This window comes from Salvelinus fontinalis, chromosome 33 (genome assembly GCF_029448725.1).
Source record: "Salvelinus fontinalis isolate EN_2023a chromosome 33, ASM2944872v1, whole genome shotgun sequence".
NCBI classification, from domain to species: Eukaryota; Metazoa; Chordata; class Actinopteri; order Salmoniformes; family Salmonidae; genus Salvelinus; species Salvelinus fontinalis.
The window spans coordinates 46,921,031-46,937,934 of record NC_074697.1 but is presented as its reverse complement, the minus strand read 5'-3'; the positions used below and the strand labels follow the sequence as shown (position 1 = coordinate 46,937,934).

At 46.0% G+C, this 16,904-nt stretch overlaps 1 protein-coding gene across 1 annotated transcript; it reads left to right on the top strand.

Annotated features, from left to right (window-relative positions):
- Nucleotides 1-1,246: 1,246 nt before the first annotated feature.
- Nucleotides 1,247-14,338, top strand: LOC129832409 (B-cell lymphoma/leukemia 11A-like). The gene is made up of 3 exons (XM_055896444.1): nt 1,247-1,489; nt 3,462-3,806; nt 10,744-14,338. Exons 1-3 carry the CDS (start codon nt 1,438-1,440, stop codon nt 12,486-12,488), a joined length of 2,142 nt encoding a protein of 713 aa, XP_055752419.1. The 5' UTR covers nt 1,247-1,437; the 3' UTR covers nt 12,489-14,338.
- The last annotated feature ends 2,566 nt before the right edge of the window (nt 14,339-16,904 follow it).

Here is a 16,904-nt window from a genome sequence, read left to right as displayed (position 1 = left end):
GTCTTGTCCAACACTTGATAAAATTTGTTTGGAGTTATAAATGCTTCTTTTTTTCTCCCCCCATGCAAGTCAGTTAAGAACAAATGCATATTTTCAGCCTTGTTCAGGGGCAGAACGACCTTGTCAGCTCGGGGATTTGAACTTGCAACCTTTTGGTTACTAGTCCAACACTAACTACTAGGCTACCCTGCCGCTCTAAGATGCATTACTGTTTAGCATTTACAATTGTACAGTAATGCATTTGTCGAAATTATTGCGCTTTAGCCTACTGGTAAGATCAACTCACTAAGTGATGAGTGTGAATGCTGACCCCCTTATGTTGTCAACATTTATAGTCTACCCTACTTATAAGGTGAAGTTCTCGTTAAACAGGCCACTTTTAGCCACCCGGTGGCGCCAAACATCTTCGTGTAATGACCTACCTTCTACACACATTATTCAGCATGTGTTACATTGTTACAGCTAGCCATTTACAATGTTTCACAACATACTTTATAGCTATATTGTCTCCTAATCCGTCGGAATCATTTCCCAACCAAGATAGGCTAGCGCCTTGGCTGCTTAGTTTAACTTTGTACAAGTTTAAGGTCAGGCCCATGTCCCCCCCCCCCACACTGTATTTTATGTGCCGTCTGGTGAGTAACAAAAGGAGAAACGAACAGACCGTTTACTTCGGTTTCGAAATCAGCCGGACAGCAAAACACCTGTCTTCAGCGACCTTGTTAAAGCCACTTCCGCCTCACCCACATCCTTAGCAAGCAGCAATAACCAGTAGACTGCATGTAGGCTAGGGGTGCAAGAGGGAAGTGGCTGTGCAGCTGTAAGTCCTATGGCTGCCTCCCATCATCCCATGTATTCTGCAACGTGCATTTTAATATAATTGCGTGAGATAGTTCCTGAAATAAACGGCCCACTAATATTGATTGCTTATACAAGCCAAACCAGTCTAGACTGTGATGACACTATCGCATGAGGATTCTGTGTGTGTATTATGTTTTTGGTTTTACTATCCTTGTGGGGACCAGAAGTAAAACAAGGAACATTAGAATAAGTGGAGATTTTGCTGGTCCCCATAAGAAAAAAAGGCTATTAGGGTTAGAATTAGGGTTAGGGGAAAATATGATTTGGAATGGGAATCAATTGTTTGGTCCCCACAAGTGAGAGTAAAACAAGGTATGTGTGTGTATGTAACATTGTGCAGAGGGCGGGGTCGGGGTCGGAGTAGTATAGTGGCGGGCGGCGCCTAACATGTTGCCCCTTCTTTCCTCCGCTGCGGGGCTGGTAGCCTGAACTTGAACACTGGCTGGTACACAGCGAGCCACGACCCGTCCGTGCCATTGAACTACCCAGTATTCTTATCAACTTGATCAATTAAGTTAGATTCCGATCAGGAGTGTGGATACACCGGACAAACCTTGCCTGGTGTAATCAAACAGAATGTCCAGACGCAAACAAGGCAGCCGACCGCAACACCTGAGTGCAATTCAAGGTAAACTGAGATGAGGCTATGGCCATAGTTTACTAATAAGAGGATGGCTATATGCATTTTATGTATTTCATATACGATGTATTCATGTTAAACTTCGCTTTTTGGGGGGGGGTTTGTACCAGTCAGGCTTTGTGGGGTATGCGCACCTTGACATTAACTTTTATCAATGATTTAACTTTATCAAATATATTTTTCTAAAGAGACGATTTATATATAGGCTACACTCAGCTGTGCAACAAATGAAGTTAAAATCAATTAAATGTGTTCATAAACTACACATAAAAGGTGGCTTTAAACATGGGTAATGCTTTTTTTAAATCTGGGTTCTTTACTGGCCTGTCTTTTTTTTCTAGTTTTTCTTTCTGTCTTGTCTGTGGGGGCTGTTTTGAATTATCTCATATTTTTGCTAACATGAACGCTTCCTTGTGGGGCAGACCGCGTGTTCTAGACACTGTGTCCGTGTGACAAGGCGAGAGAGGAGAGGATATAGTCTGCCCTCACAACAACTCCACTGACCTCTACCACTTTATAGCCGTTTCGTCAAAATATATCCTAGATAACCCATACACTTGACTTGTGTATAGGCCTATGTAGGTTATCATAAATTATATAGTTTTATATCAAAATAACAGGCTCTGCTTAAACCACGGGTTCGTTGATGATATCGTGTTTCTTCCCTCGGTCACGGATGGCAGACCCTTGACAAAAACACTGAAAAATGCTCTGAAACAACATCATTTTTCTCTGTTCCCCCAACGAAGACCAGTAGAGCGTGCCTAGTTTGACCACAAGCCTTGACTCTTCAATGGTGTGCGTGCAACCGCGCCTAGCTTGTCTGCACAAACAGTGAGCAGCACTGAAACAGGAAAGGTTACATTTTTGAGTAACCACCGGTGAGCTACTCAGCGCGACTGTACTGTCTGTACCTGTCCTGTACTCGGCCTAGTCCGGGCAAGTGAATCCGGTCCAAGCTTTAAGGTGTGTACATGACCATATTTACTCACTCCCTGCCTCAACTCTCACAAGTGGATAAAAGATTGTTGAGGGCCAGTCCAACAACTCAAACCTGACCAACGGCAATTAACCGTCCTTGTCTTTGACTGTCTACTTGGGTCATATATGAGTCATGGGCATTTTTCTTTTGTAGCCTACATTTATGGCACTGATGAGAGACTGACATTGGAAACCAGACTACATCCCCGAGAGGCGCTTAAATCTAAAGCTCACATTTCATTTGAGTAATCTCCTGTTAGACTCAACTCTCTTGGTGATAAATGAGTCATTTGACCTCAAACCCTGAGTGACTCTGAACATCTTCAAGTCATGGCCACTCACTTTCTCGCTGATAAACGGGTCAGTTCCTTGCCTAGTTGTTGCTCTCACTTGAGTAGTTGATGATTTGAGAATGTATTGACAGGTGTTTGTTTTTTTTAGTTTTTTTCTCCCAGGCCTTGGGAATGGTATAATTAAAAATAGATATATTTCTACTCACAGCACCAATAGAGACAGGAAGCAATGGTGTCAGTGAAGACATACCACTATGCAGCCTGCCATCTCAGTGAAAGGAGCTGTCAAAGGGTTAGTTAGGGGGAAGTGGTCAGTATCAGCTGACCGGAATAGCCTGACTGCCTCTGTAGCCCTGGTGGAGCGTGTGGGGTGGAGTGGCTCAGCATCGAAAGTAGCGCTTAAAAAAACAAAAACGGAGGGGTTGTTTTTCTCTGAAGACCGTATCAGCAGTTGCCCAATCTACATGGTGTCTGACCACCCACTGCCTCCCTGTTGCTGTAAGATCTTACATGATGGACAGAATATACAAGTTTCTATTTTCTTAAATGTTCCTCTTGACTCTCTTCATTTTCCTCTCTCTGTCTTCGCTGCCTTTCCCGTATCACTCCCCTGCCCTAATTTTATTTTACACTTTCCCCCTCTTCTTTCTCTGACTCTCCCTCACTTGTCTCTCATCTTCTCTCAGATGCCCCTGAGCCCTTGGACGCTGTCACTCCATCATTGGAGGAGAGGGGGTCCCTTCCCCGGGTCAGGGGTATTGAGGAGGTTCGTGACCTGCTGACCTGTGGGCAGTGCAGCCAGGCCTTCCCTCTCGCCCACATCCTGGCCTTCATCCAGCACAAACAGGGGGGCTGCCGCTCCCGGAATCACGCCCCCAGCACCCACACCCCTCCCTCCCCAGCCAACCGGACACAGCGACGCGGTGATGTCACTAAGGTAGAGGCTGGGTTCGTGGAGCTGAGGAGAGTGACAGACACGTCCAGAGGGGAGGAGCATAGTGTGAAGGTGAAGATGGAGCCTAACAGAACAGGTGAGTGCCGGCAGGTCGCTAATTAGTGACTTTTTTGTTATGTTGTTTTCTCCCCCCCCCCCCCCCACTTCTAACAACTGTCCCCCCTAGTCCAGCTCATTAGCTGGGCGTTGCTGTGCTGAGGAGGCCTCTGTGAGTTAGCGACGCGCTAGGTAATTGTGTGGAAAGGATAGGCAGCAGTGTTTTGAGGCCCCAGGGGGCCCCTGAGGGCTCCAGTGCACCTGAGCTCCCCTCCATCTCCTTGACTCTGTCTCTCTCAGGTGAAGTGGCCAGGTAAACAACGTAGGGCAAGGCACTGTGCTCTCTGGCCACGCAATAACATGGCTTGCACCCACTTGAGGACTGGCTGTGCTAAGCTGAGAGGTGACACCATCTCATTGTCACAACAGGCTGCGGTGTGGTCGTACTTCGTTACGACATGTTTAAAAGGATAGTGTCACCATCGATCTGATGTGTTTTGCATGGCTTCTCAGTGCAGGTGTGTGGTGTCCATCAGATGGGCATCCCAATCTGCATTCTGATAGTAAACAGTCGAGTGATACTTCCTCCCCTTGTCTCCTCACCAACATCTTTACAGAGATGGGAGGAATGGAGTGAAGAACAGTGACATGACTATTGAGATGCACCCATGGTCTCCTTCCTTGTCTCTCCTACCGAAGACGCTTTCTACTAGGCATCTGAAGCAGGACTATGTAGGCAGTAAGAGGGGGGCCTAAACTCACAGTATGTAAAGGTCATGTATTTAGAAGTGAAAAAAGCAAGTTCTCATTGTGTGTCTGAACCATAGAAATAGAATCTCTAGATTCTATTTACAGTATATGGTCTGAACGACTCTGGTTAGAATAGCTTTAGGGCGGCAGGTAGCCTAGCTGTGAGAGCGTTGAGCCAGTAACCGAACCGTCGCTTGTTCAAATACTCATGCCTATCAGGTGAAAAATCGGTCGATGGGCACATGAGCAAAGTACTTAACGCTCATTTGCACCAGGGGCGCCGTCCTTCTATGGCTTATCCTGTAAAACAGCACGTGTCAGTGCACCTATCCAGTGTATGTGACAATAAAACATATTATTTTAAGTGTTTTGTTCATATGCATATTTTTGAAACTGAGACCCTTAGACATACATGCGCACTCTTTCTCTCACACAGCCACTTGCACTTCCTTCCTTTGTGTAACGCTCAGGGGACTGCTGCATGCTCTGTTTCCGTCTGTCCACGTTTTTCTCTTTCGGTCTCTTCTCTTGCTGCCTGTTTTTTTTAATGTTTTCTCTCTATCTCTCGGTCTCTCGCTGCCTGTTTTACATGTTTTCTCTCTCTTCTTTCGCTCTCAACCGCTTTATCACTTTCTAGCTGCTTTTTAATTTTTTTATTCTGTCTGTGTGTAAGTTCTCTTCTCCGTGCCCAAAGGCTTACACAACACAGTTACCCACGTGCACTACACAAGAGCCGTACCGTATCTCCAACCAAGCAAAGCAAGATAACTTTTAATTCAACTTTTTAATAACGAAATTAGTCACTGGGGCATGAAAACGTGTATCTAATGTCAATCAACCGTTTTTAGAATTTAGATTTGTTGTTTAAAATGTTAGGAGGTATTAGTGGAAAAGACTAAGGTTGAACTGTTGATAAGTTTGGGGTCACTGAGAAATGTCCTTGTTTTTGAAAGAAAAACACTTTTTTTGTCCATTTAAAATAACATCAAATTGATCAGAAATACAGTGTAGACATTGTTAATGTTGTAAATGACTATTGGAGCTGGAAATGGCAGATTTTTAATGGAATATCTACATAGGCATACAGAGGCCCATTATCAGCAACCATCACTCCTGTGTTCCAATGGCACGTTATATTAGCTCATCCAAGTTTATCTTTTTAAACGGCTAATTGATCATTAGAAAACCCTTTTGCAATTGTTAGCACAGCTGAAAACTGTTGTGCACATTAAAGAAGCAATAAAACTGGCCTTCAGACTAGTTGAGTATCTGGAGCATCAGCATTTGTGGGTTTGATTACAGGATCAAAATGGCCAGAAACAAATAACTTTCTTCTGAAACTCGTCAGTCTATTCTTGTTCTGAGAAATGAAGGCTATTCCATGTGAGAAATTGCCAAGAAACTGAAGACCCCGTACAACGCTGGGAACTACTCCCTTCACAGAACAGAGCAAACTGTCTCTAACCAGAATAGAAAGAGTGGGAGGCCCCGGTGCACAACTGAGCAAGAGGATAAGTACATTAGATTGTCTAGTTTGAGAAACCGACGCCTCACAAGTCCTCAACTGGAAGCTTCATTAAATAGTACCTGCAAAACACCAGTCTCAATTTCAACAGTGTTTGGGCGACTCTGGGATGCTGGCCTTCTAGGCAGAGTTGCAAAGAAAAAGCCATATCTCAGACTGCCCAATAAAAAAGAAGATTAAGATGGGCAAAATAATACAGACACTGGACAGAGGAACTCTGCCTAGAAGGCCAGCATCCTGGAGTCGCCGCTTCACTGTTGACGTTGAGACACGGTGTTTTGCGGGTACTATTTAATTGTTTTCTTTACTGAAGTAGTATTGCTAAAGGTACTGCATAGTTGTAAACATACTAATTTTTTGTTGTTGCACGAGATGGCACTTGTATAGCCTAAGAAAGTAGCAAAAATGTGCAGAAAGTCGTTTTGAATGCATTTTATTGAAGGGAAGCAATGTCTTGAGCTTTTTTGGCAACATAGTGATATATTCTTATATACTGTACAATGAGATATTCAACTACAAGGTATTAGTCTTCTCCCAATTTTTTAACCATTGCCCCCACCCACAAGGTGTATAAACAACAACAATAAATATGAATAAGATAATAGATACAAAACAAAAACGTGAAGAACATAAATCAATCAAAAACATGAAGAACATAAATCAATCAACTCTAATTAGCACATGTAGGACAGTATTCAAGTGTGTGTGGATGGACTTTGCAGATGTATTTCTCACGTGCAGCACACAGTATTTGTTTTACAGTCCTTCTTTGGGGAGGCAGAATTGGCATCTCATCCTCTTGCCTGCTGCAGCCTCAGGTGGATCAGAACAAGATTCAGCCCCCTGAACAGCTTTCACAAGCGCTGCTGTCTTTGAATGTGTGGGCTTACAAGGGCCTTTCCCAGCTCCTCCAGGAACACTTATCAGGCACCCAGGTAGGGTTGATCTTGTTCCATATCACGAAGGCATTGTACAAGGACACATCAATGATGTTATGGAAGATGACCAGTCGTCCTCCTGCAGCTGTAAGTTCCAGTCACCTTGTCCAGGTTGTCCACGCCTCCTTTGTTGTGGTTGTGGTCCAGGATGATGGCTGGCTTCCTGTCCTCACGATCACTGATCTCAGCCGTTTTGTGCCGTGTGCTCAGGAGGACCACATTTTGTTCCTATTTGGGAGGTAAGATACAACAGTGGTGGTGTTTTTCATATTTTAAATGTTATTTGACCTTTATTTAACTAGGCAAGTCAGGGGTCAGGATTATTTATTTTTTTACCTTGTCGGCTCGGGGATTCGATCTTGCAACCTTTCGGTTACTAGGTAAACTTTGATGAGAAGGCCTCTCTCCCCCTTGTTGTGAGAAGTGCAGGGGGGAGCTCAGGCTTGTTCTTTCTACCTCTGCCAACCATGGTGATCTTCCTCTTCAGGAGCTGCTGGCTGAGTTCAATCAGTAGCACGCATAATCTAAATTTCTCATTGTGTGTGTGTTTTTGTGGTGTGTGAATTATTTTATAACTGCCGGGTCAAAAATGACCCTAAGACACTCTTTGTACCCTGGTGGTGTACAGCTTTCATGGAAATATGAACAAAGGCGACGTTTCACTTTTTCTAATGTTGGGGTCACTCTAGGAAAAGTCAAAATTGAAAAAATGTCTCTGCTGTTAAACAGTGGCGGGTCATTTTTTTTTTTATCCTTAAGACAACACAAGGGTTAAGTAACTCAAGTTAAATGTTTTGTATGATTTGATACAGTACTGTATGCGCTACGTGTTGTGGGTCTATCTAAAATCCCTGGTGATGCCAAGCCCATTTAATTTTTTTCATATTACAACCTGTGTGTTGTGATAATTGCGTTGTTTGCTCTATAACCTGTTTGTTCATATGCCTTGCGACTGTGATATATGCGCCAAGACAGTGGCAGAATAAATTCAACCACACATTTGTTTCATCGTAAATCCAGAAAGCAACCTCTGTCCGGTGAAGTCCACAAAGCATATTTCATGTGACAGACAGTTACATGGCCTACAGCATGGTCAATCAAGTTGATGTTTACAACATTTTCGGACCACTAAACAACTATTGATTTAGAACCACGGAGAGTTAGCGCAAGTCGCAAAGAAGACAGGAGCTGACTCCACTATTCCAGCACCATTTCAACGTCATCAAATCACCTATGCTATGACAACTAAAATATACCATAAAACAATTTAGTCCAATCAACGTAAGCTAAATATCATGTGGCTGTCCATGGCTCGCTGTGTGCGTGCGTTCAAGTAGAGAACATGTTGACTCACCCTACACGTAGAGAAACGCCAATGCCATCCTCTCTTTCATGTTGACGAAATGGTCTATGACTCTGTCATACCGTACACACTTAATTTTTTGTTGACCTAGGCTACTTGGCTAAAGTGCTTGCTCACTAGCCTAACGCCCTTTTCATGAGCATCAATGTGCCAGGCCAGCTAGTTAACATTAGCGTTCTACATCTAGCTACATGTTGAACTTCCATCCTCTCAGACCAGGGGCACAATGTATGAATTATTGCTTGGATCAGAAGTGCCGTTATAATCATTTGCCAGTACGGAGATTTAAGTAAAAACCACAAGTCCAAATCCCTATCTCCATTCATGGATAATTTAGGAAAGGGCCAATTTTAGCTAGCTAGCCAGCCAACTAACTGAGGAAAACAACACAATATATTTTTTTCTGTCTATATGTTTTGCTCTCGATGTGATTGGCGTGAAGCCCAATCCAAACTTGCTTCCCTTTTTTTACGCACCAGGACAATTCACAGTTGAGCTCACTCAGTTTAGCTCAACGCTGATTGGCTTTTATTTTATACCTTTATTTATACCTTTATTTATAAAGGGAGGCTAAATGCTCGCAATACTATGGGCGGCAACAATGTCATACTATTTTTGACCAGACAGCATCAGATAGATGGGCTACATATACAGAGACAGAGGGGTGCTGTTTCGCTCGCTCGGTTGCTTTCTCCGGTGCGATACTGTACATTCGATTTTGAAGGAAAATATGAAATGGACCAAAGATAAATTATTGTATATTTTTCTTGGTAGATGTTTTGGGGAAAGCTGGCTTCCCTTGGCATGTGAATATGTCTGCTTGAGGAAGATGACTCAAATTGAAAGAGCAATTATACCCACAACGGATAGGTGTCCCTTCACACTAGAATGTGTGTGTATGTGATTGAGAATGGAAGAACGTGATGGATTATAATAACGTGTGCGTCGGTCTCATTTATTTTTATTTATTCGACTTGTTTGTTTTTTCTCATCTCTAACATTATTCCCCCCCCCCATTTCAACAGACTCTCGCTTGCCCTATTTCAATCTCCCCCCACACTCTTTTCTCCTCCCTCTTTCTCCCCCAGGAGAGGAGATTCTGCCTACTGCTCGTTAGTGCTCCTAGCCAATCTGCATTTTTAATTAGCAGTTATTGCTTCTGCTTAATATTCAAGTGCTACCCCGGGCCAAATGGGAATCCTTACAAAAAAAGATGGAGAGGGAAAGAAAGAGCGAATGAGAAACCGGCTGGGTATTGTGTTTCACTCCAGGAGCCCAAGACAAAAGCCCCCCCTCGGGGAGAGATTTGGAGGGTTAGGAGGGGTAGGAGGATGGGTCTGAAGTACAATCCAAGGGGTGACACATTTTTGTGGTGTTTCTCGACCCGCACTGCTACATCATCCTTTTTGATCTTTCTCCCGCTTTCCTTATCTTTTTTTTTGTTGCGCTCTCATTCACCCCACTTTTCATAAAATATACCAACTTCTCTCCTGCTCTGCTCATCTCTTCAGGCTAAGTTAAAGGATGTGTCCACCACATCTCCTATCCTCTCCAGGCAGAGCGTGAGAGAGAGAGAGTTGCTTTCTTTTTCATCTTTTCTCTCCTCCCCCTCCAGTAAAATACAGAAGGATTTTGACTTCAGGAAACATGAAAGAGGCTTATACCAGAGTCGGCTTTGAACCTTTACAAAAAATAGAACTGTTTTCCCCCTCAATTTGAGGATCTTCTTTCCAATTTAGATTTATGCAGAAAGGCCTCATTTGTCAAGCAGGCTGAGTCAGTCCCTGATTTACATAAAGCCTTCGTTTTCTCGGTTCCGCTAATTAGCAATTTGCAGCTTAATTGGAGAGTGGCTCTCGGTTAAGAGACAATGCTAACCACATTTAAAACATTTCTCCAGATGTACTTGACTATCCGTCTCCCCTTTCTGCTGGCCTCAGTCTCTGTCGTTCATCTCTCACCTGCTTCTGGTCCCATCAACAGCCTTCGCTATCTCTGAGTCCCTCTCTCCTTGGCTTCTGTCTCAAAAAGGAAGAGAGGCAGGAACAATGCTTTTTAAAAAAAAAGTAACTCAGACTACCTCGTCCTGTAGACCTGAACCAGAGAATGTTACGCATCTTCCCTCTTGCTGTAGTCACTCACTCTTCCCTGACTTAACAGGCTTAGTGTCTCTGCACCTATGTACTTCCCTAACCAGAGTGCCTTTTTCTGTGCTGTGTTCCTTTTGTATTCTCCAGTATTCTGCTATCACTGCCTAGCTATCCACAATAGTTCCTACTGTCTGATATGTGCTGTTTTAATAAAAACCTATTGAGATCCCTTACATTTTTCAGATCAAGAAAATGTTTCTGCTAATGTCGTTTTGGCTTGCTTACTAACTGTGTTTTTTTTTCTGTGGCAGAAGAGCCGTCCTGCTTTACCTGCCAACTGTGTGAGTGTGTGTTGCCCTCTGCCTGGGCCCTGCTCCAACACGCCCAGCACACACACTCCTTCAGCATCTACCAGGAGGACGGTGAGCAGGAGAAGGATGACGAGGAGAAGATGGGAAGATGGGGTCACCAGCACTCCAAACCTGCAGCTACCCTGGATCCCTGTCAACTGAGCCACACCCTGGCCACTGCCTTCCACCCTTCCGTTCTGCGTCTGCCCCGCATCTTCAGCCCTCGTCAGAACCGCAGGCCAGCTTCTCAGGCCAGCTCTATCCCTTCCTCCAGAGAACGACAGGCCCTCAACTTCTGTCTGAGAGAGCTGGCTGAGGGCGGTAACACCACCATCCTCACCACCGCTGGAGATCTGGTTACCTCTCCGTCGCCATCCCCCCCGGCCACCTCTTCCTACCCCCAGTGCGGACCCGCCCAGGCGGGGTTTCCCTGTGAGCTGTGTGGCCAGGGTTTCCAGTCCCTACGCAGCCTGTCAGCCCACCGGAGGACCCACGCATGTGAGCGGCCCTACCACTGTGGCTTGTGTGACCAGGCCTTTGCCCAGAGTGGTCAGCTGGCTCGCCACATGAGGAGTCACCGCGGAGAGACAGGAGGGGGCTACGAGGGGGTGGAGGTGGGGCTGGTAGGGGAGGATGAGGGGGGTCGGCAGGGGATGAGAGGGAGATTTGTAATGCAGGGGGCAGGAGAGAGGGTGTTGAGTGGACCAGGGGAGAGGGAGACCTCTGAGTTGGACCTATCCCAGTCCAAGCCTCACTCCCCAGGCTCTGGACTGATCCTGCTCTCTTCCCAGCCTGGAGGTCCAGACATGAGCCTGCTCAGGCTGTTCCAACCCCAAGGAGAGGTGGTGGAGGGTCAAGAGGAGCCCCAGCATGCGTCCCCCTACGCCAGCCCTTCAGGGGGGTCACTTGAAAGCGGAGAGACGGGGGGCAGCGGGGAGAGTGGCATCGCCAGCGGAAATTGCACCCCCAAACGTCCGGAGAGGGAGGAGAGGGCTCAGGTAGGGGGGGAGTGGGTGAGCGAGAGGGATGGAGAGATGGCGGGTGGAGAGAAGGAGTGGCTTGCAGGCGGGGACATCGAGGTGGTCCAGGAGTGGCAGAGGGAGAGCGAACGGAGAGGAGGAAACGGCGTCATCAGCAGTAACAGTGGTAACAACGACGGGGGGTCAGGGAAGAAGAAGAAGGAGGAAGCCTGTGAGTACTGTGGGAAACAGTTCCGGAACAGCAGCAACCTGACGGTGCACCGGCGCAGCCACACGGGAGAACGGCCCTACCAGTGTGGCCTGTGCAGCTACGCATGCGCCCAGAGCTCCAAGCTCACACGCCACATGAAGACCCACGGCGCCCACGGGGCCCGCGCCCCGTTCCTGTGCCAGCTGTGCGGGGTGCCCTTCACTGTGTACGCTACCCTGGAGAAACACCTGAAGAAGGTGCATGGGCTGAGCCATTCCAGCGTCGGGGCCTACACCCAGGCCAGTGCAGCGGATGCCAACTGGGCCCTTGTCAAAATGGAGGACGGGTTGGTCATCAAGATGGAGGATGAAGCCAGCACGGACCAAAAAGAAAGCAACATGGCTGCCATCGACGTGGGAGTGGAGGCTGAGGAGAACCAGAAAGGGGAGGTGGATGGTACTGTTAGCCCAGCCATAGTGGAGGATAGTGTGGGTGAGCTTCCTACTGAAGGCAGTGTGGATGTGGGCTTGGTGTAAACTACGGGTCCAGCATATCCATCATTTCACACTTTTGTACACTGACTAAGACATTCAAAAGCACTGGCTTGGACTCTCAATCATACCAACCACTTTGGCCAACATAAATATCCATATAAATGTAATGAACCTTTCCTACCACTCAACTGGGGATTAATTCAAACTGGAATCTAGGTACCATCCTGCTCTCCTCTGAATTCCCTATCTGTGCAATGCTGAGGTACATCACGTCTCGCCAGAGCTGACAATTACCATATGCAAATCCACCTACTTAGACCACAGCACAAAACCCAGACATGCAATGGAAAGGTGGAGGGCAAACAGGACTTGAGAACAGGAAGTCAACCACCACAGTCCACCAGAACACAGGACGTTGATCACCATGCTCCAGCAGAATATAGGAAGTGGACACCAGTGGTCAATTGATTGGTAATCATCACTATGTTGAGTGAGTGAACCAATCAGAACTGTCAAATGTAGAAAGTAAAAAAAGGTTTAATTATTTTTATTTTTTTATATCTAGTGGCAAGAGATTGCGACAATAGTGAGGCTTTCATATCCTGTTCCGTTGCTTTGGTGACAACTGGGATGGTGGTCGTCTCACTCTGTGGACGAATTAAAGACTAGTAGTTTGGACGGAGACTGGGTCAAAGGGGAAACGAACCCAAACATAGATTGCCTGTAGTTTGTCTGTCATTCCTTTTAAATGTGCTTCTTTGTCACGACACTTGCCACTTAATGTAAAGTTTATGAGGCTCACGAGGCCCAGCAAGATTGTGTTGTTCCTCTGTGTCGATGTTATTTTTATATATATGTGTATAAGTCTCATCTGCTGATTTCCTTAGCTCCTATGCGTAAAAAAACTGCAATTTAACTTCATATGAAACGTGTGAATTTATTTCCTTTTGTGCTTGATAATTGGGGGGGGGGGGGGTGTTGTTGTTTCCTTTGTTTACATTTTTTATTTTTTTTACGCTGAACTGCTTGAAGCTTACATATGCATGTTTTGCTGCCATTTGAAAATGTTTTCTTTTGCCTGTTTTTTTTTTGTTGTTTTTTTTTTTTTGAATTTGTCCTTATTTATGAACACTGCATGTTAGACTTTTCGTTTACTAACCACTATCTACTGCTGTACTACAGGGTAGAGAGCTACAGTAAATGGCTTGTTGATAGGTGGGAGAGTTTTGTGGGTAACACCGAATGAGCACTTGTGTCTGTATGTTTACTGTGTGTGTGTGTGTGTATACAGGGGGATTTTTTTGGTAATATTTGACTTGAACCTTCGGTCAAATGCCTAACTAACTACATCCGAACCATGACGTCATAAGCAAGCTGTTTTACGTGCATGGAAAGTGAGCCTATGCCAACAACAATGATGCCGCTAACCTTTGGCTACGTTTGCCATTGTGGCTGAGAACATGGTTTGAGTGAAGTGTCACCAACGTTTTGCTGACTACTGGGATTGACATGATCATTATTGATGTCTATATACACTGATGGCAGGGAACCCTTTTCGGACACTTTGAAAAAACAATTCTATGCTTTGTGTATGAAATGTAGTGATAGGGTAAAATGTAAATGATTGATGGACATGAGTGGAGTATACTTGTTCAGGGACCAATGTTATGTACGTAAAATGGCACTCCTACATGTAGATGTCGTTGCCATCGTTATCATCAATTGATTGTATGCTGTATGCCTCACTCCATTTCCCCCAGCATTCCTGGTTTCTCTGTCTGTGCTGACTGCAATGAGGCGAACTATGCCACTGTGTTTTTGTAAACTTGATACCATTTTGTCATTGACCTGGTTATGAGAAGTCTCATTAAAACAATTGAGGCAAAGCGATCTCTGTGTGTGTTTTGGTCTCAGTGTAGGAATGGCGAACCGGCTCCTGAAAGTCGAAGGCAGCACATCAGACGGATGTGAACAAGCACAGCGGGTCCTTCATCCAGTGCTGTGGCATTACACATTCATAACTCGGGATGACAGGAGTCAGTCCACAGAGAAACGACCCACACAGATCAAACGCACACCGGAGGGAGTTTCTAAAAGGAAGTGACGTGACTCAATCTGTAGGCCAGTTGAACTTTCTGTAGAAGGCTACATAGCCAGGGAATTGGGGATGTGTATGAAGGCTACATATCCAGGGGAATTGGGATGGGACGGGCAAGCTGTAAGGTTTTTAGGGGTAGGGGGTACTGGGTGCCAGGGGTTTGCGCTCACGTAATTGCGGACTGCATTTTGGGGGCACAGAAATCCCTGCGCCAGCATCCTATGGCCATAGCCCTGCCCCCTCTAATGAGAAGGCAGCTCTATGATCCCTATAGCTCATTAACAGCAAGCCTTTTTAATGAGCTTTCAGCAGGACGGATGGGAGGGGTGGGCACCAGATGCGCACACGCCCCCCACTACCAATTTCTATTGTGTAGGGGAGAATAAGGAGGGAATGAAGAGAACCAAAGCCGCTCACTGGACCAGACCCAGAGGAGTTGGTCTGCTCTTCTCCCCAAAGAGGGTGAGAGGGCAGATACCACACAGGTGTGGGACAGGTAACCTCCTGCACTTCTCCCCTTGGACCCAGGGCAGGTACGCTACGTGGGCACTCCTGCACCATTTGGTGTCCGTATGGACCAAATTACGCAAGGTAAGGTGATACACAGCAGTGCAGTAGCCTCCGCGGCAAAGGCCTACCTTCCCACCCCCAACTGGTCTTTGTTTTCCTGCCAGCCACCTCCAGTCCGCAACAATGACCAACCCCGACCCTGCTCCATTCTCACTGGGTCAGCCAATCACCTCTCTGGACTTTATCAGACACGGGCCGTCCGCCAATAAAGCAGGGTGCGGGGGAAATCATCAGCTGACCGTGTGTGTGTTTCTGACCAGGGCCCAGCCCTGGGACGGCGGTGGCATGGACTTTGAGATCTAATAGCCGTGTCTCAGCTCGACAGAGAAGGCTTTGTTGGGCCAGGACAGGGAGAGGGGTTATAGGAGAACGGGCTCATTGTAATGGCTGGAATGGAATTAATGGAACGGAGTCAAACACATCAAAACATGGATACCTCGTGTTTGACTCCGTTCCATTTACTCCAGCCATTACAATGAGCCTGTCCTCCTATAACTCTTCCCGCCAGCCTCCTCTGGTTGGAAACTTTTGGAACGTTTCATGTCTTTCCTGCAGTAAAATGGCCAGAAAGCCATCAGGGCTGTGCAAGAGCTTCCTGTGTGTATGTGTGTACAAAACACTAACAGCTGAACCAATTGAATTGTTTATAGAGCTAGCAGCACCGTCATGGTTACCTTCCCTGCCTTATGGCCATGCAGTCATGGGATTCATTCATGATATTGTCTTTGACTCTTGTTATTAGTATAATCTCAAGGGGTAAACAGGGACACTCTGTCGTGTTGATAAGACATCCAATTATGAAAGTTACCACAAATAGCCCAGACAGACATGCAGGTCTGTGATACACTGTGGTATTGTATGGGGCAGGCCTGGAGCTACAAAAATGCCTCTACCTTATATTAGAACTAAGGTCAGGCTTTCTCATGTAAAAAGCCAATTAACTTCTCTTAATTACATTTCTTAACGTATGCCATCCAATCCTCCCCCCCCATGACTCCCCTTTTGCCTCCCAGAACGGAAAAGGGGATACAGTTTAGAAGGCAAGGCAGGGGTGAGGGTTCACACCAAAGGGGTGAGGAGAAAGGGGAGAGATGCGTTTGGGAATGAATAGGCTAAGCCTTCGTTCCCACAACCTCAATCTCCCTCCCCCAACAAAGACCACAACGTGAAACCTAAACCCTGGAATTACACTCCCCCACCTTCTGCCCTCCCCTCCATCACCTAACTCCCAGTGAGAGTGTGAGAGGATGGGTGAGAGGCGACACGGTCCCAGCCGTCGAATCCAGTCTTTGCCATTCAACACCTCCACATAATGAGCAGGGGGAACAATGCATTCAGATGGTGTCCATTCTTCATGGGTTATATAATGATATTGAATGGCTGGGGAGGACCGTATGAGAGTGGCCTTGCCGGGCTTCTATGGGGAATAATCATGACAAGGTGGGAACGCTGTGATACAAGGTTATGATAAAAACAGGGCAGGAAGTCTATTGATGTCTGCCATTTAGGTGGTGTAAACAGCAAACCTCTGGTCTAGGATCTACAGGATTTCAATGGAACCAACTGCCGTTACACTGAAGCCTGAAGTTCACCATAATGGCTAATATTACAAGGTGTATGTTTAGTAGTGTGTTCCTAAAGATGAGGCATGTCCTCGAGTACAGTTTCAGTGAATAGCCTAACTGAAAATCTGTATCTGCCTGATTCTCTTCAGTGAATTGTAGCCCAATACACTGATCGTATGTCAAATGTTTCCACTGTCTCCATCTCTCCATTCATGGTTTGCGTCT

Bases quoted from the DNA above. Each gene is read 5' to 3' on its own strand.
- LOC129832409 (XM_055896444.1), top strand. From the start codon at position 1,438: ATGTCCAGACGCAAACAAGGCAGCCGACCGCAACACCTGAGTGCAATT. The intron at 1,490-3,461 runs GTAAACTGAGAT...ATCTTCTCTCAG, and splicing joins ACACCTGAGTGCAATTCAAG to ATGCCCCTGAGCCCTTGGAC. The intron at 3,807-10,743 runs GTGAGTGCCGGC...TTTCTGTGGCAG, and splicing joins GATGGAGCCTAACAGAACAG to AAGAGCCGTCCTGCTTTACC.